The sequence below is a fragment of the Corylus avellana genome, chromosome 4, assembly GCF_965113065.1.
Source record: "Corylus avellana chromosome 4, dhCorAvel1.hap1.2, whole genome shotgun sequence".
NCBI lineage: Eukaryota > Viridiplantae > Streptophyta > Magnoliopsida > Fagales > Betulaceae > Corylus > Corylus avellana.
Genome location: NC_142493.1, coordinates 3,513,337 through 3,538,197, shown reverse-complemented (window position 1 = coordinate 3,538,197; position 24,861 = coordinate 3,513,337). Strand labels below are relative to the sequence as shown.

General features: G+C 33.6%; 1 protein-coding gene across 1 annotated transcript; it reads right to left on the bottom strand.

Moving 5' to 3' along the window:
• Window positions 1-10,746: 10,746 nt before the first annotated feature.
• LOC132177816 (uncharacterized) lies at window positions 10,747-14,040 on the bottom strand. The gene is made up of 3 exons (XM_059590279.2): window positions 13,192-14,040; window positions 12,141-12,488; window positions 10,747-12,057 (listed from the first exon to the last, which is right to left on the bottom strand). The coding sequence occupies exons 1-3, from the start codon at window positions 13,651-13,653 to the stop codon at window positions 11,434-11,436; spliced, it is 1,434 nt and encodes a 477-aa protein (XP_059446262.2). The 5' UTR covers window positions 13,654-14,040; the 3' UTR covers window positions 10,747-11,433.
• Window positions 14,041-24,861: the final 10,821 nt, after the last annotated feature.

Sequence of the window (24,861 nt, the reverse complement as noted above, 5' to 3'; positions counted from 1 at the left end):
TTGATTCGTATCGTCTCCTTTTTCTCTCTCTTTTTTTTAAAAGCTAAAAGTCATACTTTTATCTCATTTTATTGATGTAATACTGTCAATCAACTCTCGAAAAATTAATCAAGAACTGATTGGCAATGCCACGAGATAAAAGTGTGGTGTATAGCTTTACTACATGCAATAAGCAAAATGCTGCATTCATTATATAACCGATTGGCACAAAAAGGTAGCTATGAGGGGAAAATGAGCTTTTCTTTAAATCGGATTCAATTTGGTAAATTGGGTTGGAGGTATTTTCTTGAGTTTAATTTGAAGGAAAATTTTATCCCGACCAAGAGAGAAAAAGATAGGTAGAGGCAAGGGGACGCCAAGTAAAATTTAGATTAAACATTCTTAATCATGTACACTTTTTTGGGTCAAAAGCAAGGATTTCATTCATGTAAAGAAATGCTTACAAGACCAAAAACATCACACGATCCAATTGCATTGCAAAGGAGTTCGTAGCATGTGGGCATGTGGCATTACAGTGGGGCGACAGGACCAAAAGCATAGTATGGCCCATAAGAGAAACCATTTGAAGGATCAACCCTTTGAGTTTTCACAAGTGTTTATGTATTACCATAGAGTCGGGAGGTCAAGAGTTCGAACGATAAAGAGTCTGTTTGGCAACGGTTTTTGTTCAAGTTTTTTCTTTCAACTAAAACCAAAAATCATTTAAAAAATAACTTAAAACTACTTTACTTTTATATCAAATCAAAACAATTTTCGAAACAAAAAACACTCTTTAAAAAGTTTGGCAAAGTTTTGCCAAACGAACTTGAATTTCTTCTACAATTTGGATTAATGGGTATTCAAACTAAAAATTATCATAAAATGCATACAAGTCATTAAAAGGAGGCCAGTAAACCATAAATTAGGATACCCACCTTACTTGTTTCTTAAGCAAATTGAAGAACCCACATATATGAGGAAACCCAAAAGTAGACTTGGTTTTAGAAATCTCTATAACAAGAAAGTTCTGGTTGAAGAATGAAGATTAACTAAAATTTGATCCCAGATGCCCAATAATCAGGTTTAGTTTATAAATGTGTTTCTTTTCCTAATCATAATTTCACCCTTTTTTTCTTTGACAGTTTTCATCTTTTACTCTATCCCAATCTATTAAACTAACATGCGTGAATCATATGTAATTTTTTAAACAGATGCATTTTTTGACTTCCATTAATTTAATAGATTGAGTTGAAAGAAAATGTGTACATTTTTTTTTTTTTAGTAAAGTCCACTTAACCCCTTCAAACTATCACCCCAATGACAATCTACCTTCCAAACTATCAATTACGACAATTTACCCCCCAAACTATCAAAACAATGGCAATGTACCTCCCAATGCTAGCAAAATGACAAAAAGACCCTTATATAATTTTCAATAAGACGAAAATATCCTTAAAATTTGAAGAAAAAAAATTAGTATTTTTGTTTTTATTTCAGTAAGGGTAATTTCGTCATTTAATTAAAATTGGGGGAACATTGTGATTGTTTTGGTAGTTTGGAGGGTAAATTGTCGTAATTGATAATTAAGGGGGTAAATTGTCATTGTGGTGGTAGTTTGAAGAAGTTAAGTGGACTTTACCATTTTTTTTTTTTTCCTTTACCCCTATTATCCACGAAAGGAATTGGAATGTTAATTGTACTTTCACTCATTGCCTTTATTTTATTTTATTTTATTTTTATTTTTATCATTCTCACGTGCTCTATAAATACATGTCTATTTAATAAACTTATTATAAACTGATTAGAAAATTTTTCTCTTAACCCTATTTGCTGACCAGTTGTAAATTAAGGCATGGGCTTAGGGGATTAATTTGTTAATTCAACTTTCAAGCAAGTGGGCTGAAAGAGCTTTACAAATGTTGAGCCCAGTTATCTCTATAGGAGTTGTAGTGGATTTGAACCCATTCTAATTTTGCAAAACCCATTACTATGGGAGAAATGAACCTTTTTTGACATGTTATACACTAGAATGCTAATGGGCCCCTTATGAAGCCCATCCCAATCACCTTGGACAACAACCTGGAAAAGTTCATTGAGAATTTCTACATCCAAACCAAATTGTTAAAAATGCAATGGTGGTTGTGGCGGAACAACATTCTACGATGGGCGGCTCCTCCTTGTGGTGTGTTCAAAGTCAATTGAGACGTGCCTCTTGATTAGTTTGAGAAAAATGATGGGTGTGGGCGTTATTGTTCGAGATCATGAGGGAAAGTTTCAAGATGAAATGTGCTCCTCTATGAGCTATCACTGATCCAACTGTGGTGAAGGCTTACGCGGCATGAAAGGCTATGGTCTTTGGAAGGTGATGCTTTGAAAATTATATATGCACTACGAAAGGAGGAGCAATCATTAAGCATGTATGAGACTTTGATTGATGATTCGAAGATAATTCTGTGTAGCTTCCATTCATAGCAATTGTATTGTATACAATGAGGGAAGCAAATATGACAGTACATCGACTGGCAAAATCTGCTTTCCATCAATCTGTGGAGAAAATTTGGATGAAAGAATATCCTATTTTTTCTTCGTGATATTATTTTCTTCATAAGCGGTATGATTTGATCATTTATAAATGAAAAAAACTATCTATTGCACACTCATTTAAGAAAAAAAAAAAAAAATTAATGGATGATTCTCACTGCTACATCATTGAAATATTATGACAGTTTACTAAATAATATTTATCTTCACATAAACTATTAGATACAACAAATATAAATTATTTTCTCCATTTCACTTCAAAAACAAAAACAAAAAAAACCCATTTCACCATCATTCCAGCGGGTTGACAGTGACAATGACTGATCCAAAAATTGATGAATATTACCACGTCAGCCCCAATAAAATAAACATGAATAAAATAGAAATAGTATGCATTACTCCATCCAAAAATAAGATGCTCTGCCATAATTACATGTAGGTAGAAATGTACGAGTACAAACAAATATGCACACGCAATGAGATTCCCTTGAGTTGTGGGGGAGTAATGGGCATAAATTGCCTTGAGTTTAAGGGTAGGGGGCAGTGGGAAAACTATCATAAATGTGCATCCATTGTTTGGCAATACAAAGAATATGTGGAAGCTTCCTTTGCCGACAATGCTATGAGATTTATTTATTTATTTATATTTTCTTTGTTTTAAGTTTTCAACTTTATTAATTTCTTTATCTTCTACATACATTTTTTTTTTGAAATGCTCAACGTGTCAACCAAATTAACAGCACCTCCTAAATTCCTGCTCACTTGCTCCACAATAACCCACACAAATAGCTCTCACAAAGTCAATGCCAAATGCTTCTTTGATTCCATTTTTTTTTTCTTTAAAATAATAATTCTGTTTTTAAATTCATATAGTGCAAAAAAAAAAAAAAAAAAAAAAAAAAAAGACATATTTGCTAACATTTTTATATTCTTTTTTTTTTTCGCTCCATAACAAAAATATTAACACACAACACAAATATTTCATTTTTATGTTATAGCATAATATTTTTCACAAACCAAAAATAAAAAAAAATACGCTACAAACATACTCAAAACTCTCTAAAAACAGTTTTTAATTTTTTTTAAGCATGTTAAGAATTTTTTCTATATATATATATATATATATTTGGCATGATTTGATGTTTATAGTTTATGGCTATAATTGTTGATGAATTAGGATCCGGATCCCTTATAATTGAGAAGAAATTTAAAATTTTTTAATTGTTAATTGTAATTTTTCATTTTAAATTTAATGGTTTATAAAATTATTTAAATCTCGATAAAACAAAAATTAGCATTTAATGTCTCGATTATATAAAAACAGTTAACATTTTATAGATCATTAAATTTAAAATAAAAAATTACAATTAACAATTGAAGAATCTCTAATTTATCTGCCGTAAAAGGAGATCTAAATTCGATGAACCAAAACTTGAAGGCTCACTCCCACGCACGGCAAAGTTGACGTTTAATAAATGATGATTGGACCATTGCCATTAAAACTTGTGCCATCAATAAGCTTAAATGCTCATGACTCATGAGCCAACGCGCGGACGCATGGCCTTGGGAATCTAGGACTTTTCTTCATTTCACCAATATCTTTATTCTCTAGTGGGAATCCAAACCCGTGTGTGTATATATATATATATTAGCATTTAGGGCTAGGGTTTATACCTTTCCCCAAATATTTTGGGGGCATAAGGTTGTCATCCTAGAAAAAAGAGAAGCAAAATAGGCCCTTCTCCACATGTTTGCTAAAAATTTGCCAAACTCCTAGTTTTTCGAACTATGGCTTGGCTTAGATGTGAAGTTAGCCGTGAGTCCATTTGGTCTATCTCGTAAAAAAAAGTTCAAAGTAATATAATTTTCATGCTACATTTTAGAGTAATTTTTGAAGGCCTATTTGTGTTTTATTAAGAATGACGTGATTATTAAAATTATTCTTTGATCAAAATTCAATAATAATCAATCACAAGTCCAATGATAATTTTAATAGCCACATCATTCTTAGTATGACACAAGTAGGCCACCTAGAATTACTCTACATTTTAGGGAACAAGAAAGTTAGAAACTACATTTTTATCCCACAATTATTTCATAATGTTGACGTGTCAGTTCTAACCGACCATTAAATCAATCATTATTTTTTAAAATAATAATAATAAAAAAAAATCCAAGAATTGATTGAGACTACTATTTTAGCATTATAGGATAGTTATATGATAAAAATGTAGTTTTTAGCATTACTTTTTTATAAAAATAAGTGTCACGTGGAGTGGACTGTCATGTGGTCGATGATGTGAGTTTTTTTTTTTTTTTTCTTTAATTTTGTAATAAGCTTGTCACTATACTCATATGTCCTCGCTGATGTGATTTTTATTTTAGATATAATCTCAGAGACAAGATGATATGTTATTATTAGCAACAACTAGTGTTGTCATCGATGGTAAACGGTTGTTGCTAATAGCTTCCCTCTACAACTTATGCAAAAAATAAAATAATAAAAAAAAACTTGCCAAGTTATTAGCGACGACAAAATGTCGTCACTAGTACGAAAATTTTCCTTAAATGAGCAACGACCCCAAAGTCGTCGCTAAAAGTTTGGTTGCTAATGACCAAATTTCTTATAATGTTTTACATTTCAGTAGCTAGTGTAATAAGTATTATTTGGACAGTAATAATCTACATTTGAGTAGTTGACCTAATAAATATCATATAAATTCACATGTCAATTTGTACAAAGCTTAAAATAAAAGTTATAGTATACCTACCAATGCTGCCTTTAACTTCTAATGGTGATTTATTCATGTATGGGTCAAACATGGTCTAACTTTCTCTCTCTCTGTCTCTTTTCTTTTAGTTATTTTAATTATTATTATTTTTTATTTAATTTTTTTTTTGTCTTAGAGGGAAGGAAAATAGGAAATTACGCACTTAACCTTGACCGACAACACCTATTAAGATATCGTGCCTATACCGTCAAGGCACTATTGTTAAGGCTTAAAAGTAAAATCACGTCCAAAAATAAATCAAAGTGTAATAATCAAGAGATCTCTTCTTAATGTTACACAACCTAGGCATTAAATCATCACTTGCTTTCCTTAGCACATGATAATGTGCATTAAACAATAACAAATCTTCTCCATATGCACTCTTAAAAGTATTTTCAAGATTCCATCTAATTGTTTTGACTAATGCACAATTACTTCTTCCACAAGTGTTCTTGATTACAACTTTTATTATAAGTCACTTACAAACTTATATGGCAGTATACCTTAAATTTATCGCATAATAATTATCTTTTCTAAAAAAACAAATCACATAATACTTATCATGTTTACAAACAGACAACAGTTATCGAATTAGGGTTCTTTACAATTTTATTTATTATGAAATTTATGTTGTTTTCAGACATTAAAACGCTTGAAAAATGTCACATATTAAAAAGAAAAATGCTAAGTGTCCTATGTGAATATATATATATATATATATATATATATATATATATATATATATATTTTTAAAAGGAAAAAATAAATTGTTTCTTATTTCTCTTACTCAATTTTAGAAAATAATATTCACCTAGGACCAAAGCAGTATCTAGTATTTCTCTATTAAAAATGTAGAATGTTATCGAGGCCATTAGAAAAACTCTCTCTCCTAAAAGATTTATTCTTCGCTTTTGTAGAGACGCTTCTTCTTGGTAAAATTAAAAGATAGTTTTTGGTTTAAAATTTTTTACAACATAAAAAATAAGAACCTAATGAAAATGTACTAAATTATCAACAGTAATATGCCACCTTTTTATTAGGTATCATTTTTCAAGTCTTTCAATGCCTATAAACAATCTAAATTTTGTAACTTGAGAATCTGTAATCTCTTTAAAATTATAAAAAATCTTGATCCACAATTACTATTTTAACCTTTAAAATATAGATCGTCGGGTGACAATTTTGGTATCACTTATTCTTATAAAATATTGTGAATTGGCACGTGAAAAGCTTATTGTATACCAAACATTTTTCCTTCTACTTGTCAACTACCATGAAATTGAGTCGTGGCTATAAATGAATGTGTTTATTGAGGATATATAGGAATTTGGAATTAGAGTTCCGAGTCAACTTAATTGAGAATCCAACATTTCATTCTAGGAAAGAAGGAAGATGAGATTAAGATAAAATAAAGATTCAAGAATATATATATATATATATTTAAATACCATTCCTCATATGAATGCATATATTTATTATAAGCAACAAAATTGTTTACTCCCAAGTTTCATTCAACTCAATAGCTAGAACCCTACTTCCCAGACAGTCAACACAAATCTGCTACTTATTTTTTGACTCTTTGCTTCTGGCTTTTCTACTTGACTCAGGGAAATTGCCCAGAAGTAACGGTTACTTCTGCAAGTGTTTCAAAATTTATTAATATCACATATGCTATGCCGTGAATACACATATCTTATGGTGATAATCAACTGATTGTAAGAGTTTGCTTGGGATTGCGTTTGAAAAAAAAAAAAAAAAAAAAAAAGAGTTTTTAAGTTAAAAATAGCTTTTGGGCAAAAGCTTTATTTTTAAGCTATTACTAAAAGTGCGTTTTAGTCATTTTTAAACTTTTTGGATCCTTAAAAGCGCTTTTAATTTTTTTTTTTTTACCAAATGAATATTTTTTTTCTTCAAACAAGCTTTTTAAGTGTTAAAAGCATTTTTAAACCACTTAAACGCAATCTCAAACAAATCCTAAATCCGGCGAAGGATTTTTAAGACTTTATTATTATTATTTTTTTCAAATTTTTTTGATTCTTATATGTATTATTGAAAATGCACGTGAGAGTCATATACCTTAAGGACATATGTTAGTTTAATAGATTTGGGTTACAAGAATTTGAAAAAAAAAAAAAAAAAAAATCTACTGTGGTTTGAGTTATGTTACATACTACACCCCTATATTACTGAGCTGATGTGAGAATGCCTATCAACCTTTGTTAAAAAGCATTACAAGCTAATAAACTCTGTTACATTACCCAAATAGGATAGGGGTGTATATATATATATATATATATATAGCATTACTCTTTTAGTTTATACACTAATTTTAAATTTTCTCAGAATTTAATAGGTCAAACAATTTATGAATAAATCAAGGATCCAAATCTCCTACACTAAGAATGCATGAATTGCTAACAATTTGGGTAGTCCCATAAAGAGAGGGACTAAGGGACCCACTAGTTATGGGTAGCCATCACCTGCTCGGGACAAGAACAAGTGAGCTCTACAACCCCCTACTCTATGAAGTTGTCCAAATTATTAACAATTCGGCTAATTTTAGTAAAATTCTCATCCATAAATCAAAGGTTTATGGTTTCAATGATTCAATTGTCTAATTAGAACACTGAAAAAACACTCTAGCCCACCAACCAATAATTTCATTTCTGCATAATCTACTGATTTAGATACTCCAAGCCAATAAGAGATGGAGAAATGAATTATAAGGTCCAGTTGCTACTAACTTGGTTGAATTGTCTACATCAATGAGTTAGTTAAGCACATCTTAATAATGGCATATAATAGAGGGATTTCACTTAATTAATGTGCTGATCTGGTAATTAAAAGAATATATATATATATATATATATATATATATATATATATAGACACACACACAATGAAGTGTTGCTTCATTGAGGTGGCTTTTGAGGGTTTTAATTATGGCCCTGCCCTATTGGAAGTAGATCGAGTTAGAAGCCAACTTTTGAAGTCTTTCTCAATTTGATGATTGTCCTTTAATTAAAACAGAAACCTATGAGTAAAGCAAAATGGGCCACCCCTAATAAAATGAGTAAGAGTTGAGATTTCAAATGAAAAATCAAGATTTTTTTTTTTAATATAAATAAATAAATAGCAATAAGTTGTTAAACAAAGTTTTTCTTTAAATTGGGCCGGAGGAATTCGAACAGTTATCTTAGAGTTTGTGATTGTTCCAAGGATAAATGTCAAGTTAATAGATCGGATTGAAAGAATTTTCTTAACCTTAAATTTGGAAGAAAATTGTTCTAATATGATTTTTTTTTTCTTTTGTACAAACAAAGTAATCCTTCAAGCTTGATTGGAGAAACTAAAAAATTGTCACATGTTCCTTAAGCATGTAATATAAGAAGCACATGCTTTTTTTAATAACATTAAAAGAGTTTGAGAAAATTCTATTAAAAAGCATGCGCTTCTCGACTGATGCTCTCCATTTTACTTGAGATTGAGAGTTTTATGGTCCTGATTTATGGTTGTTATATCTAATGGTGTATATGATGTCATATCATTTTTTAAAAAAAAATTAATGGTGTGCCAATATAATTATCGCGTGGCATCATCTATACCATTAAATATAACAATATTAAATCCTGACTATAAAATGACTCATCTATCTTATTATATACTTCTCACATGCTATTAAAAGAGTATGTATTTTTTACATGTTAAAAGATACATGACAATTTTGTATATTGGCTTGAAAGAACTTCCTATAACCCAACTTGGAGAAAAATTGTCATGTCCCTCAGTGTGCGTGGGTTATAATGGTCACTACTCGTTTTGATTTCCTGTCGCAGATCTCCTTCATCACAGCACTTTTGGCTCTCTTTTCTAGAACCCTTTTGGTCTACTAAAAATTCTAGATCCAAATCTAGACTTAAAAAATATTCAATCTTGATGGTTTTTTGCCACCACCACCCTAAATGGTGTCTCCTCCACCACTAAACAACTACCTCTTACTTTCTCTAGCTCTCTCATAAGCTAGGTAAAAACTAAGCTAAAATTGATTTATTATTATTTTTTTTTTTAATACCTACAATGTCCACCATGGGCAGCCATAACCAACTTTACTTGCAACATTTTCAATTGCATTCTCTGCCTTCGAAGATCCCCTCTGAACTTGAGGTAGGATTGCTATCATGATTTTTTTTTTTTTTAATCATAATTGTGTTGTTTGTTTGTCTTTAGTCTTACTCTTTAAAAAAAAAAAAAAAAAAAAAAAATTAAAAATTAAAAAGGTGGTATCTAAATATTGTCTTGACCTTACCCGCCTTAATTGCACTACCCTCGCCACAGCCCAAATCGGTCAATGGCATGATAAAAAGAGCCACAGGCTGCTAAGATTGGAGTGTGAAAACGACCCTTTGGATTTTTGTTCAGCAGGTTGGTTTCAACATTTACTCAACACTTTTAGACTTCCCATATCACATCTACCTTCAAATACTTCTATATCTTATTGTTACATGTTACTGCACATGGATAGATAGGTCCCTAGCAATTCAGACGGTAAATATAAAAAATTTATTATAGACCTATTTGTCCAAACAAGTATATAAATTATTTGAAACTGTTCAAACAAGCAAATCTCGCTTTATTATATTTATTGTTTAAATTATTAACAATTTAAACAATAAAATTATTGGAGATTGACCTTTCAACTACGGAAGGCTGGACCCCAACCCTTTAGGCCCAACGAAGAAAATTAAAGAAGGGCCCACATCAGTTTGGGACTTTGACCACTCGGGAACATCATCATGGGGGTGGAAACTTCCCCCACGTATAAATAAAACTTTTAATAAATTAAAAAAAAAAAAAAAGAAATTGAAAGGTCCAAAGTGGGGTAAAGATGTGAGGGACAGTGCCTGCAAAAGCAAATAAATATAAGAGGAAACAGAGCAGCTGAGCAAGAGAGGTGGAAAAAGAAAGCTGAGGGAATCACGTGGGGGGGGAGGGTTTCGGAGAGTTTTACCCCCTGTGCCTTGCTGTAATCATCTAGATAACACATAAAAAGCATTAGTTTATCTGTGATGCCATTGGGTTGAATTGGGTCAGAGAAGGGTTTCAAAAAGTAACAATTCTCAAAAGTTGCACAGACCCCACCAGGCACCAACAAGCCTTCTCTGCTCTCAATCTCATGATCCCCACCTGGAAGGAAAGAGATGAAGGAAAAGGTCCCAAAGACAGCCACAGAGATGTTCAAGCAATGAGATGAAGGAAAAATGGCGCACCAGCAGAATAACCTCAGCTTTTTCAACATATCACCATTCAGAGAGACCCCAGAAATAGACCTTTCCCAAAAGAGAATAAGATCCAACAATATCATTGGCATTCTTTTTTCAAATCTGGGTCAGTCAATATTAAAAGCATTTTCACAATGTGATAAAACAGAATGATGTTGAAGCATTAAAGAAAGAGAAGAAGGAAAGATGCTGATCTATATATATTCATGAGCATTTAATATGTGATGGACACAATGTTTATGTTTACAATTTTCTCTAAAGAAGTACTGACAAAATGCCATGATACATACAACCAGAAACCCATATCAGAAATATGTGGGGTTACAACTGTTAAGAAAAGAAATTACAGTTCATCTCTTTTACCATGACCTCCTCCTTCTCAAACCAAGAAACAACCACACAAAGATTAGCACACCGACAAAGGTAAAAAAAATTAACAGGCTAGTCATTAAGCATCGAAATCAAGTTGGTTGGGGGCAGTGTCCTTACTACCGCCACCATGGAATTCATTGAAGTAAGAGAATTAGTAGAATTATAAGAGGTTGGCGGCTCTAATACTCCAGAGCTTCACCACCTCCATGCATTGAAGGTAAATTAAAAACTTAACCTCCACTTGCTCTATCCCTAAATGGAAAGCTGAGCTCCAACTCCATAGTTGGATTCTGCATTGAGAGTATAAAGATTCAACCAGGCTCACTGAAACCTGTGAATGATTATGCTCTGTATTTACAGATTAATAGAGGCATAAACCAACTTCACCCAAAAAAAGCTGACTTAACTCCTACTCTGTAACTTTTTAAAATGTTAGTCAATTAAAACTAGCTACCCATATGAACAATTGCCCTAGTTGGATCCTACCCTTGTTAGACTTCCATCTTCCAAATCATGTTATCCATGGAGCTGTCATGTTCTTTCTCCAGTGCGGCAACTTTGGCCCGATATGCTGCTAGTGCAATCGCCCCCTTTCCCCTTTCATCCTGAGGAAGCTCACAGGTCTCACTGATGGAGCCTGATCTCAAGTCTGCCGGGGGAATGAAGCAGTCCACTGACAGACCCGGAACATTAAATGCAACCTCCTCAATTGTCCAAGCTTCTTCCATCTTCGTTTTGGTATGGCTCATTGCCATCTCACCGAACCTGAAAAGGGTTACCACAGAACGCCCAGAGTGGGCAATCATGATGCCCTCAACAGACCTGTAATCATCCAGGAACGAATTGATTGTAGTTTCCCAGTAAACTGCATCGCCCCCATTGGATTGGATGCGGGTAAGATGTGAATCCTCCATGTGAACAAGAAGCCCTGTCTTTGTGCTGAAGTAGCCAAACAAGACATGCCTAATTATCTCTGCCGGTCCTTCACTCCTGGCCTTCAATGTCTGAGGATCAGCACAAAGCTTAAGGATGAAGCAATCCTCACCATTGATCCTCTTCTCCCCTATGCATCTAGCATCCGTAAACATACTGGCAGTGGTTCTAGGATCAAGCCCCTGAAACAAATTATAAACAGATGCCAACTATGAAAAATGACCATAACACAAAACAAACTTGAACAGAAAACCCACAATTTTACCTGAAGGGCGCGACGAAGAGGCCTTACAGGCCCTTTTGCAGTGTGGGCACCGAGCCAGGGTGTGTGCCTCCAAACAAGTTTTCCATTGCAGCCAGCATGAACCTTGCTGCCCCCAGCAGCAAGCTCCACATACCACATATCTGGATTCATCTGCCAGAGCACAAACCCGCCTGACTCCGCACACCTAGCAGCATTCCGGTTCTTCATCACCTTAGTGGCGGTTTCGAACTCAGAAGCCACCATCCGAACTTTTCCCATCGCATATGCATTTTTTATTGAGTTTTGCAGCTTCTGCCCACCAGAAGCCGCCGTGTACTGCTGCAATATATACTGAGCAGACGAAGTCTCCTGCAATAATACCGGTGGTAGATCACAAAACATTTAGAGTGGTTTCACTAAATTGATTAAATTTACAAAGAACAGATAAACATAAAAGGTAATCAAATTAATCATATCAACCACTCCACTCCATAATTGGTGAAATGTACAATGAATACCAATTCCAAGCCTAAAATGCAAAACTATTGTATGCTTTTTTTTCGTCACTTAAATAAAGTAACAAAAACAGTTAGGCCCACAAGCTCCAGTTAAGGATTCTTTACTCGTATTTTCCTCTATTTTCTCATCACCCAAACGGGGGCTTAAACTGAAAAAAAATAATAATAAAATAAAATAAAAGGTAAAGAAAAGCAAATAATTAAGTGTATCTATTTTTCTACTAAAGAATTGAAAGCAAAAATTAAACCAAAAAAAAAAAAAATCCAAAAACCATGCTCTGGATTATCCATGACGTCCCCAAATTCCCACAAAACATAGTCAACTAAATCATAAAGCAAATCTAAATCCAAACTCCCAAATACCTTGATGAGCACTCCACACCCCGTTTCCACATATAGAAAAATATATATAAAACAAAAAAACAAAAGTTATTTTTGAAAATCACTATAGTTTTCATATTTTCGTCAAGGACCACTACTTTTGAAAAGCATTTGTTTTCTCTTTTATTCCTAAAACCCCATCAAATAGGTTTGCGAGAGAGAGAAGGACTAACAATGGGGGTGTCCTTGATGCTAAGGTGAGGCCAAGGGTCGGTGGTGTTAACGTGCACCGGGGCGAGAGGTGCGCCCATCACCCCAAGCAACAGCCTCAGATCGGACCTCCGGCACGCCGCCGCCGCCGACGACGTCACCGAAGGTGTCCTCGCTAGCTGTCCCTTCATCCACTGCCCCAGACCCGACCCGACCCGCTTCGACTCCCCGACCCCCTCCCCGTCCGCGTCCGGCCCCTCCATCAACGGCGCCAGCGCCTCCCCCACCGGTCTCAGACTCCCGGATCTCCCGATCAATGCGTCCGGATGCGCCACGTAGTTCTGGCTCCGGTCTTTCTTTCTCCGAAACAGACCCGACATTGGTGACCCGGACCGGCCCGGACTGTTCGCCCGAGACCGCGACGGCGAGAGCCCCCGGACCACTTCCTCTTTTAGCGCCGAGAAGAACCCCTGCTTTTTCTCCATTTTACACCTCGCCCCCCAAAAAAAGGACTAAAAAAAAAAAACCCAAAAGCCCTATACTCTCTGTGATTGGTAGTGTTTGGTTAGTTAGAAAGTCGAGAAGTGAGATGGGTTTGTGAGCAAAACAGATAACTCTTCATAGATAGATAGAGAGAGAGAGAGAGAGAGAGAGAGAGAGAGCGTGGGAAACCGGTTTTGGGAGAAAACGGCTCGGAGAATGTGAGCACGGCTGCACAGGGTGGTAGTGTGAGCGCGACTTTTAGAGAGCTAGTAGTGTGCGTACGTTTGGAGAGCTGTATGAGTCTAAGCCAGAGAAAAAAAGTTGGTATATTTAGAGAAAGAGAGAGAGTGGGTGTTTGCCATAAGGGGAAAGTAAAGCGAGGAGGGGGAGAGAGATAGAGAGAGGAAAAAGCTTCTCAACGCGCTATTTCTCTTTTTCCACAGTAAAATAAGCAAAGTGTAATGGTATTTATCAAATGACCAAAATATTCTTCCTACTTATTTATTCTAACTACATCATATTAATTAATATAAAGAGTTACTTAAAATGGGTTAATTAGTTTGACATAAATACTATAAATTAGTGTAAAGTGTAATATAAATTTAAAATCAATAGTAGATAAAGAAATTTGTATTTAAAAAATATTTTGGATTTTAAAAGATCTTAATTTATAGTTACAAAAAAAAAAAAAAGACAATGAATGCAAGTCTTTTGAAAGAAATGCATTGCTAATTTTTGCTTTGGACATATCACTTTATGGTAGGTGGATCAAGGTACACAACACTATCATGAATATTCTATCGATTGGTGGAAATCATACCAAAATTGTACCTTAATTTTGTCACATACCTATTAATATACATATAGATTGAGAGGAAAAAAAAAATACTAAAAATTACATTTTTGTTTCACTTTATTGATGTAGTTAAAAAAAAAAAAAAAAAAAAAAATCCAAGAACAAGTTTTATGAGAAAGATATTAGTAAAAAATTATAAGTACGAACGTTAAACACTGGCAACCCTAAGTTTAGTAGTGTAATATTCTCGACAAACTTAGGTTGAGTGGAACGTTACGCTTGATGCTTTTAGGTTGAACGAAGGAGTGGATTCCAACAAGGTAGTCAAGTTCGACAAAAGCCAAGATAACGGATTAGTAAAGTAAAGAGAAAAGTTCAATAACCGGAAATCAGATAAAATGATAGTTTTCAGTATTTCATAAATATGTATATGTATTATGATTATGGGCATGTTTTGATTTGTAAGTAAATTTGTCATTATTTTCTGTTGGAAAATGAGTTAAAAAAAAAAAAAAAAAATTAGTATCTATGTGTTTATGTTTCAATGCATTAAGCCTGACAATAGAAAATTGTAGTTTGTTATTTCAAATTGTCTGGAAAGTCTCCCTCATGTTTTGATTTTAAGGAAGGAAGTTCAACACAAATGGGCAGTGTCACATTGAGATTTTGGCAAAACCAAGTATCTATCTTTAAGGATAAGTTTTGTTTGTATTTTAACTGCTCAAGATAAGCAAAAGAGATATAAATTTTAATAAAGCAAAAAGGGACTCACGTCACACACAATATTGGTTAAGTGCTTTTGTTTATTGAGTCAAAGACTCAAAACTTTCATCTGTAAAATTGTTTAACTTTACAGCTAGAGCGGCAAGGGACTAGGAGTACTTGACAACTACCATGACTTCAACCCCTAGTTTGGGGAGAAATTTAGCTGTTGAGGCCGTTTGGGTCTAGATGGCAATGTTGCCCTTTTGTTGACATGTATAGCTTTGAGGATGATGTAAATAATATGAACATGTTGTAGATTGCATTAGATAGTTTAAAAAATATTCTTAGTACTTAAAATGTTGGCTTATTTGGTAAAAATTTTCAAAAATACTTATTTGACTTTTTTATTTTAAAAAGCATTTTTTTGTCAAAAAAAAATATTTTTTTTTAACTTAAAAACGATATTTCTCAAACACAAAATAACAAAAGCTATAACTGGATTGTGGTTGTATATATTGAACAGGATAGCTATAGAAGGCAGAAAAGATGAGTTTTCTGTTTCCATTAAAATGATAATACGTCACTTAGTACACCTTAAGAAAATAATATCAAAACACCAAATTGTTATCAACTCATCGGATAAAAAACCATCCCACCAAATCCCAGGCAGATAAATCAGCCAGAGAGAGAGATTATCGGTGGAAGAGCAAAGGTGGAGCGGTGGTGGCGTGTGCAGCAGCATAATCGAGGGTGGCGGTTGGGTCGCGGCCAGACCCACGGTGACGCTGTTCGCTGAAACCCAGCGGACCCATGCTAGGTCTCAGGCCATGACCCGCGTGGGTTTGCTGACCCACACTAGGTCACGGCCAGACCTAGTTGTGGGTTAGTCCGTGACCCACGGCTAGTCCTAGCCTGAGACCTGCGTGGGTCTACTGACCCACGACAGGTCTCAGGCTAAGACCCGTGGGTCTGGTGAGCCAAGTCTCTCTCTCACAGTTGAAGCTTAAAATTCAATGCTTTTGTTGTAGGCAATTTTTGTGCAATTTTTGTGCTTCAGCTAACATGTCTTTCTTCTATTGGAAGGCAAAAAACTCATGTTTTTTGCCACAACTGAATAGAAGTTATGCTCGTTGAACAAATATTGTATATGTTGTTGATGAATGTAAATAATATGCTCAATTTAGTGATTTGGTATTGTCTTTAAAGTTTTTAATGTAGTTTAAGTTTCATTTATATATATATATATATATTCAACATTTTCCTCATAGCTATTTATGAGGCAATAATAGTAGTGCTATGAGTCTTCAAGGTATAGCTTAATTAGCTGGACATCACGCCTCATAGAGCAAAAGTAGTATTATACAGATAATGTAGATTATTACATTTATCTTATAAGGCGTCATGTGTTTTGTTTGTTTATATTTTTATTTTAAGAACAACTAACAAAAACTGGTTGATTTTTTAACGAGTTTTGATGAATCCATATATCAAATGTTAACATGTTTCTGCAAAACAAAGTCTCTCTTTGTTAATTTGTGTGATAGATGGAAAATTAGTCCATATAATTTATAATTTCGACAAGTAATTAATTGAGTCTTAAAAAATACTAAACATATCACATCATCATAAGAAAACTCAGCCAGTAGAAAGCTCAATAGGAATAAATCGAACCACGAGTAAAGTTTGGGCAATTATAAAGTTAGTCAACCCCATAAAGTAAACTTTTAGAAAAATTCGCTGATGTGCTTTTCAAAATTTAAATGAAGCTATTACAAAGTCAGATCAAGACCTAAAGCAGCAGTTTATTGTCTAATAATTTGCCATGTTTTTTTATATATATATATATAATCAACAAAATAAAATATAAACTATAAAATAATTTATAATAATAATAATAATTAAAAACGTTGATCCAAGGAGTAGAGAATAAAAGTCACGCGGACATAAAGAGCGTGACAGCGATTGTGCTCAACAGGATATGATGCTCTTTGCAAAGGCAATGGGCTACAGACACAACGGAGTGAAGGCCCCGACGTGGTGAGTTGTAATTGGAGGAATTTCACCATGCCTTTCTCAGCGCGTGGTCGTACTTTCCGGAAAGAAGATGGAATCCTATTCTAAAAGAGAAAACATACTTACAAGGTTCATTAAATAATGTGTTTTTAAATATAATTATAGAAAATGTTTCTATTTAAGAGTGCTTTCAAAAAAAAAAAAAAAACAATGAATAGCAGTTTGAATATATAAAAAAAATGTCCGTACTCATTTTATCAAATTCTAACTGTTTTTCAAAAAATTATATTTTAAAATCATTAGTTTTTTATATTGCACGTTTTGAAACCGTTACACCAAACAAATCCTTAATCAAAATACACTCTTCCTAAAATGAGTTTATAAAGAGAGTAAGTCCAAGATTAAGAATCCATATTTAGAGGTTATCATGTTAGCGTCTTGCGCAGTTGGTACTAAAAGAATTTAGATTGGTTTAAAGCATAAAAAAAATAACTTAACACATGAAATATTTAATTAAAGTAAAAAAATGAATTATGGATGCAAAGTTAGTACTTAAATCATCACTTATCTCAATAATTTTAAGTAAAAATAATAATAATAATTTAATAAGCACATAACTTAAATTCCCAAAAAACATAATTAGATTTTTTTTTGACCAATTGATGCTTCTTTATTTTTATCCTATGTCTAAATAATATGAAAAAAGAGAGAGATATTTCTTATTTAATTTTTGAAAAGTTTGCACGTGCGCCAAGTTTGGGGGGGGGGGGGGGGGGGGGGGGGGGGTGGTGGGTAGGTGGGTGGGGACCCTTGAATTTTTGGCACATACGCCTAACAAAAAGGAAGAGAACATCAACCCAAAGAAAAAGACAACATAAAGAGAATGGACCTTTAAAAAAAAAAAAAAATCAATCTATTTGATTTATCTAAATTATAAATTATTTATTGCGGTATAAAAAAAATAATTCAGAAGTCTTCGAAATAAGCAAAAATAACAATTTAATTTATTAGGCTTGGATTTTTATGTTCTTCCAAAAAACTTTGAAGTTTGAACTTTGAAAAAATGTGTCACATGGCAATGGTATTTTTTTTTTTAGCATGGACAAATAATAATTTTATCTGAATTAAAGAAACTTTGCTAAGAGCGTCACTTACACCCTTTGGTTCCGCTTATGAATACTATATTAGTACTCGAGAGAACGTGGTACCCTCAACTTGCGTTATATGCTTGCCCGGCCAAACGATACAAACCAAAGCCATGTACCTTTATGTCACTTGATAAATTCTAAATTTTGATTAAATCAACCCACTTGGGATGACTTAAACATTGGACAAATATGATTTGGTGCACATTGAATAAAAAGAAAATTACAATTGGAAGCTGATAACCATTAAGGACAAATTGGATGTCGTGATTTCTGAGTGACAAAAAGTGTCACTAAAAATAGGACACAAAGATGGTCCTTGAAGAGTCACCCATATGGACCATATACATGTATCTTTGAGTTCCCTTCCGTTTGTTTCACCTCCGATGAAAGCGATAAGACAGATTATTTAGTTTTCTTATTTATCAATCATTACCCTCATTAGGCTTAAAGTTAATACTATTTTATCAATAGTCACTCTCAAAGGACACAAATATGATTTCTTATTTATCATCCATGCCCTTCATGGGGCCATTGTTGTGGTTGATATTCCAGCATGCTACATGCTTTTCCATTTCATTACAAGCTTTATTTGTTTTGTAGTCAATATATACGGCTAGGTTGGTGCTATTTTGTTGAATGTAATAAATTCTCATTTTTTTTTTATTTTTTTTTTTAGCAAAAAGCGTAAGCTAAGGAGACTAAATGTGGCTATCCTACTTGAGTGTGACCATAGTAGTACCTACTCGCTAAGAGCCACACAGGAGGGGCCTAGACAGTGGGAACTGCAAGCTCTCCTTCAAGTCCGACTGAGCCATAGCTTGACCCAGTCCCACCAGGGCATCAATGGAAATCTAAGACGACTAATACTAATCAGGCATATGTTGAGATTCTCTATTGCGAAAATTCGAACTCATACCCTAATACATACCCTAACTACTTGGGAATTTTCTTAGGCCATTGAACCACCATCCTTGATGGTAGAGAAACTTTACTTAACCCTTAAGAATTGTCACCACTTTTGTAATGTACTCCTTAAAGTTTAGTTTCTCTCAATTTAATGTATTCATCTTTCAATTGTTTTCAATATTATCCATTCGTTCCTCAAAAAAAAAAAAAATTATCCATTCGTTAGGATTTTCCGTTACCTCCTAACTGAGGGAGTAATGTTACAAATCCCTCTTATGTCCCTCCAAGAATGATGTGGCTCTTAAAATCACTATTGAGCTTGTGATTGATCATTATTAAATTTTGATCAAATGATAATTTTAAGAGCCACATCATTATTAAAGGGACACAAGAGGGACTTATAAAATTGGGTGTTAAAATTTTCAAAATAACCCCACTTGTTTTAGGAAAAAAAAATGAAAAATTGCAAAGATTAAGGCATTGGTCTGAATTTAACGTTAATTGCAAAAATACCTATGCCTTAATCTTTGCAAAAATTTTAAATATTTTTCTTAAAAAAAAAAAGAAAAGTATTTTGAGAATTTTGTTGGGATTTAACGGAAAATGTTAACGGAGGGGGAACTTGAAAAAATTAAAAGTTCGGTACACTCAATTGAGAGGTTTACATTGCAAAATTGGTGATAATTTAGGGGGGTTAAGTGAAGTTTCTCCTTTTTTTTTTTTATGGTGAGAAGGTCTAAAGAAGCTTATTTGTCTATTAATCTAATTATTAATAATTAAAAATAGAGGTAGAGAATTTCAAACAATAAAGGATAATATGGAGAAGAACTAAGACACTTCTTTGTTAATGGTTGAACTTTATTCTTAATGTAATACAAAGTCTTGACTCTTGAGATCAAATTTTCACCTATTAGAAATTGGAGGTTTGTGAAAGGACAGTCACATTTCTGTTGCGTGAGTTACTACTGTTACTGTAGCATTAGAGTAATGCTAGAAACCATATTTTTATTTAACAATTATTTCACAATATTAATGCGGTAGTCTCAACCAATTATCAAATTGGTCTTAATTTTTTGAAAAAAAAAAAATTAAAAATTAATTGAGACGGACATCTTAATATTATGAGATAAAAATGTAATTTCTAACCTTGCTCGTAACGTAAGTAAACTTCTCAAAGTAAAAATCAGTGGTTTAACTTTATCTCTTCTAAATTCTTAAGACCTTGTTATGAAATACAACGAGATAAATTACATTATCAATTTTCAATGTTAAAATATATATGTTGAAAGCCACATAAACTAATTGTTGGGGTTATCTCACATCGGTTGTGGAAGGGGTTGGTGGTCACTTTATAAGTATGAGGGAAAGTCTCACCTCTTGAGCTAGCTTTTGGAGTTAAAATAGGCCAAGACTACCCAACACTAGTATCTGAGCCCAAGTTTGCCAACAAGTCTTGGCCCAACAGTCCACGGGAGAAACGGGTTGTTGCTGCTCCGACCCAGAGCCTGATATGTGAGGCGAAGATTGTTGGGGTTATCCCACATCGGTTATGGAAGGGGATGGTGGTCACTTTAAAAGTGTGAGGGAAAGCCTCATTTCTTGAGCTAGCTTTTTGGGTTGAGATAGGACCAAGACCACTCAACACTTCTTTTTTTTTGTTGGTTTGATATTACTCTATAAATAGGGACCTTTGTATTGTAGACAGATAAAGTTAATGAGCACAAAGAACTTACGGGTGATTCGGTGTTAGACACCTACGTCTACCACTCGGAATACCTCTTAGGGCTACATTGTATTCATTAACTATATATATATATATTTTAATTTTTTTTTTTACATGTCCGCACAAGAGTGGGGAAGGGATTCGAACTAGTGACCTCTGCTTGAGCTCATTAACTTTATTTATCTACAATACAAATGTTCATATTTATAGGGTAATATCTAAATACAAGCATAGTAATCAAATTTCCTTGATTTGATTACAATCCCAATATTTGATTACAATCCGCCCATAAATAAAGAATATTTAATATAACATAATTATGAAATATAGAAAATATATATATATTATATTTTCGGTATATTTTAAGATAATATTTCAACCACTACATCTTATAAATTACATCACCAAGGGTGAACGGCAAGAGACAAGTTATATGCCTTTGCATGGGTGGGAATCTTATGTGTTGGCATCTTTACGTACGTTGATACCTCCCATTTAAGTTTCCGATTTTAAGGATAAAAGGTTTCCTCCAAATTATTTCAACACAATATTCTATTAAATTTATATATATGTTTCGAACAAATGTTTTTTATACACATTTTTTTAATTATCACGTGTGTTTTTAATGAAAAATGATAAAGGCACAATTTAAACTCAACTTTGGCTTAATTTTTCTCTTAAGTTTTTAAAAAATGCCTGTGAATGAGAGAGAGCGCCTCAAACTATAGAGAGCGAAATTTGGTCTAGAAGTTAGTATAAAGTTGAGTTTAAGTTGTGACTGTAGTCTGTATCACACCTCGTTTTTAATAGAGTATGCAGATTTGATAAGTTTTCTTCAAATCCAGTTTACGATTTATTTGTTAATGGACAAAGATTTCCTTCGGTCTAGATTGGAGGTTCTTCAAACTTAGTTTATAAAATTGCCAATTGTCCTCTAAACATGAGAGAATCACATACTTTTTTCATAGATTTTTCTCGAACTCTTTTAAAACTATTAAAAAAACATGTGCTTTTCACTTGTTATTAAAAAAAAAAAAAAAAAAGTAATTCTAAAAGTCCTTATAGTATCCCTTCAAAAATGAAGTGATTTTTAAGATCACCATTTGATTAAAATTCAATAATGATCAACCATAAGCTTAATGGTAATTTTAAAAGCTACGCCATTTTTTAAGGAATACAAGAATGACTCGTAGCATTACTTTTTTTTACGTACTTCCAGACACAAGAAATATTTATATTTTGAATTGAGAGAACTTCTTCCATCCTAATTTGAAAATCAAAAAAGACAGCTAGATGTTTTCTTTATTAATATATAATACTGACCCTAAGAGTAAGAGTCCCATCATCCATTAAAAAAATAAAAAATCTTAATCCAAAATGGTTAACACCCACAGAAGGACCATCACTTTTGAGGGTTCCTAGCAATATGATCAAACCCATCTAAATTTTCTAAGGGGTGGGCCATTGAAATTACAACTATATATCATAATTGATTTAGTGGGGGCATGTTTATTGTTTACACAGAAGACAGGCGCAGTAGACAAAATTGTTGTTCCTTTCAGACAAAGTCATACTCAATTCCCTGTCAATCTTAGTTAGTTTTATAATTAAAGAACCATATTTTGAATTAAGTACAATTAACCTTACATATCAGATAGGATGCACTTACCTGTAAATCCTCCGTTCACATGGAATCAAAGTTAAGTCAATTAGTCTCTGTTAAACCTAGCTAGTAGGCCTGCTCAAATAATATCCTAAATTCCAAAGTCACTTTTTGGTTGGAATTTTAACATTAATAAACATTTTTCTCAAGGTCATTTTTAACAATTAGAAACTGTTCTTCCAACGGTCAGAAACTGCTCTAATAATTCTATAAAATGATGATTTTTAAAAATTCAAACTACTTCTCTTCTAGTGTGCACATTTCTTGTTCAGGATTTTATTCAAAATTTGTCATCGTCTAATGCTACATTTACACAAATATTTCACAAAGTTAGCGTGACAAGGTCTAGTAGCCCTTGAATTAACCTTTATATATATAAAAATTTTTCCGACAGCTAGATTGGCGACGGGCCACCCGCAAAAGAGAGCTCTTACTATGCAGTCAATGCATAAAAGGGGTGTTTTGCAGCATCCAATCATATGTTGCCACATCACCAAGTTCATTTTAGCAAAATAAAATTGAAACAGTAAATCTAAAACCAAACTGGCACAGCAAACCAAACAACAAAACCACCAGCGTCGGAGAGAATCCGGCTAGCCGAAATCGCCATGTGCCATCAGACCCCCGGTGGGTCACCAGACCCAAGTGGGTCGTGGCCAGACCCAACGAGGGTCTCGGCCAGACCCAGCCTGGGTCTGGTGACCCACGCTGGGTCTGACTAATACCTAGCCGTGGGTCACCATCTCCGGCACCATTTTTTTGCGAAACCCAACCTCAAAATTAGATTATAATGCCTCAAAAATCGTTTCTAATGCTTTAAAATTCGTTTTTTGATTCAAAACTAAAACCTAGAGAGAAAGATTAACCCTTTAGGAATTTTATCACCCTAAAGGGGATCCGCCGGAGAGGGCTGCCACCTGGAGGAAGGAGACCCATGGGTCTGGCCGGCGTGACCCATAGAAGAAGAGAGAAGAGTGTGACCCAGAGAAGAAGAGAGAGAGAGAGAGAGAGAGAGAGAAGAAGAGGCTACTTTCAGAGAAGAAGAAGAGAAAGAAGAGAAAAATCATGTGTATTAGGATCTAGAGTATTTTTGTGCATTTTTTTTTTCTCTTTATCTTATGTGTCTTTATGCTATTGGGTGCCAAAACCCTCTTTTTATGCAATGATCATGTGAGAGGTTTATTTCCTGCAAAATAGAAAAAATAGTAATCGAAAATGCGTCGATCTTTGAGGGATCAAAGACACTCCAATTCTTAAGTCGTACATTATTTTACAAAATAACGGGATGTAAAAAGTTTTTAAAGAGAGAGTATCTTAGCGTCATCAATTTTTTTTTTCTTTTTGGAGAGAGTATCATTTTTTAACATAAGAAGCTCCTGAATATGCATTTGGTTTCTTGCCATGTGGTGGGTTGATATTGAATCAACAATGGTGCAATCATTTCATTTGTAGCGGGAGTTGTTAGAATATAAATTAAATAATTAAATTAATCTATTTCTTTAAATTTTTGAAATAAGTGATGGTTTAATATAATATTAAAGCCATTGGTCTTGAATTCGAATTATGTCTTTATCAATTTACCCTACATTTCAATAAAATATTTCATTCGTTAAGCCTCACTAATAAATAGAGAGTTTGATTCCACACGAGTGGTGATGTAACACGAGTTATTCTCTTGTACTATGTATCTTCAAAGCTATATATCTCTGTTAAATACTCTGATTGATATACAAAAGCAGATAAGTATATATTTTCAATGGGCTTCCTTCGTTTTGCTGTCACTATGTTTTTTGAAATTCTAATTTAAAATAACAATAATAAAAGAATTCTTATTGCTGAGTACACTTTCACACATCATGTGATTTGTTTCCACTATGTTCTTCAACTGCAAACTTAAAAATAAAATGGCCGGTTTGAATTTGTTGCTCCCATGTTTCTTTTTCTGACCACAACATGCAGGAAACAAAATATACAATGTGCTTCTTCTTAAGCCAGCATAATTATTTATAAATCAGAAGATATAAAGCTAGCTAGCTAGCTAGCATGCACGGCCTTCCCTTTGGGTCCCCAACCCATGATACCTTCTTTTGTCTCTCCAACAACCTTCTTCTTTACTCCCCCTAGCCACGTGCACCACTAATCTCTACCACAAGAGAGAGAGAGAGAGAGAGATGGGCAGCTTCATAGAAAAGCTTTGGTCATCATCTTTGATGGTGAGCCCCAAGCTTTTGCCACTTTTTCTCATGTAGAAGAGGA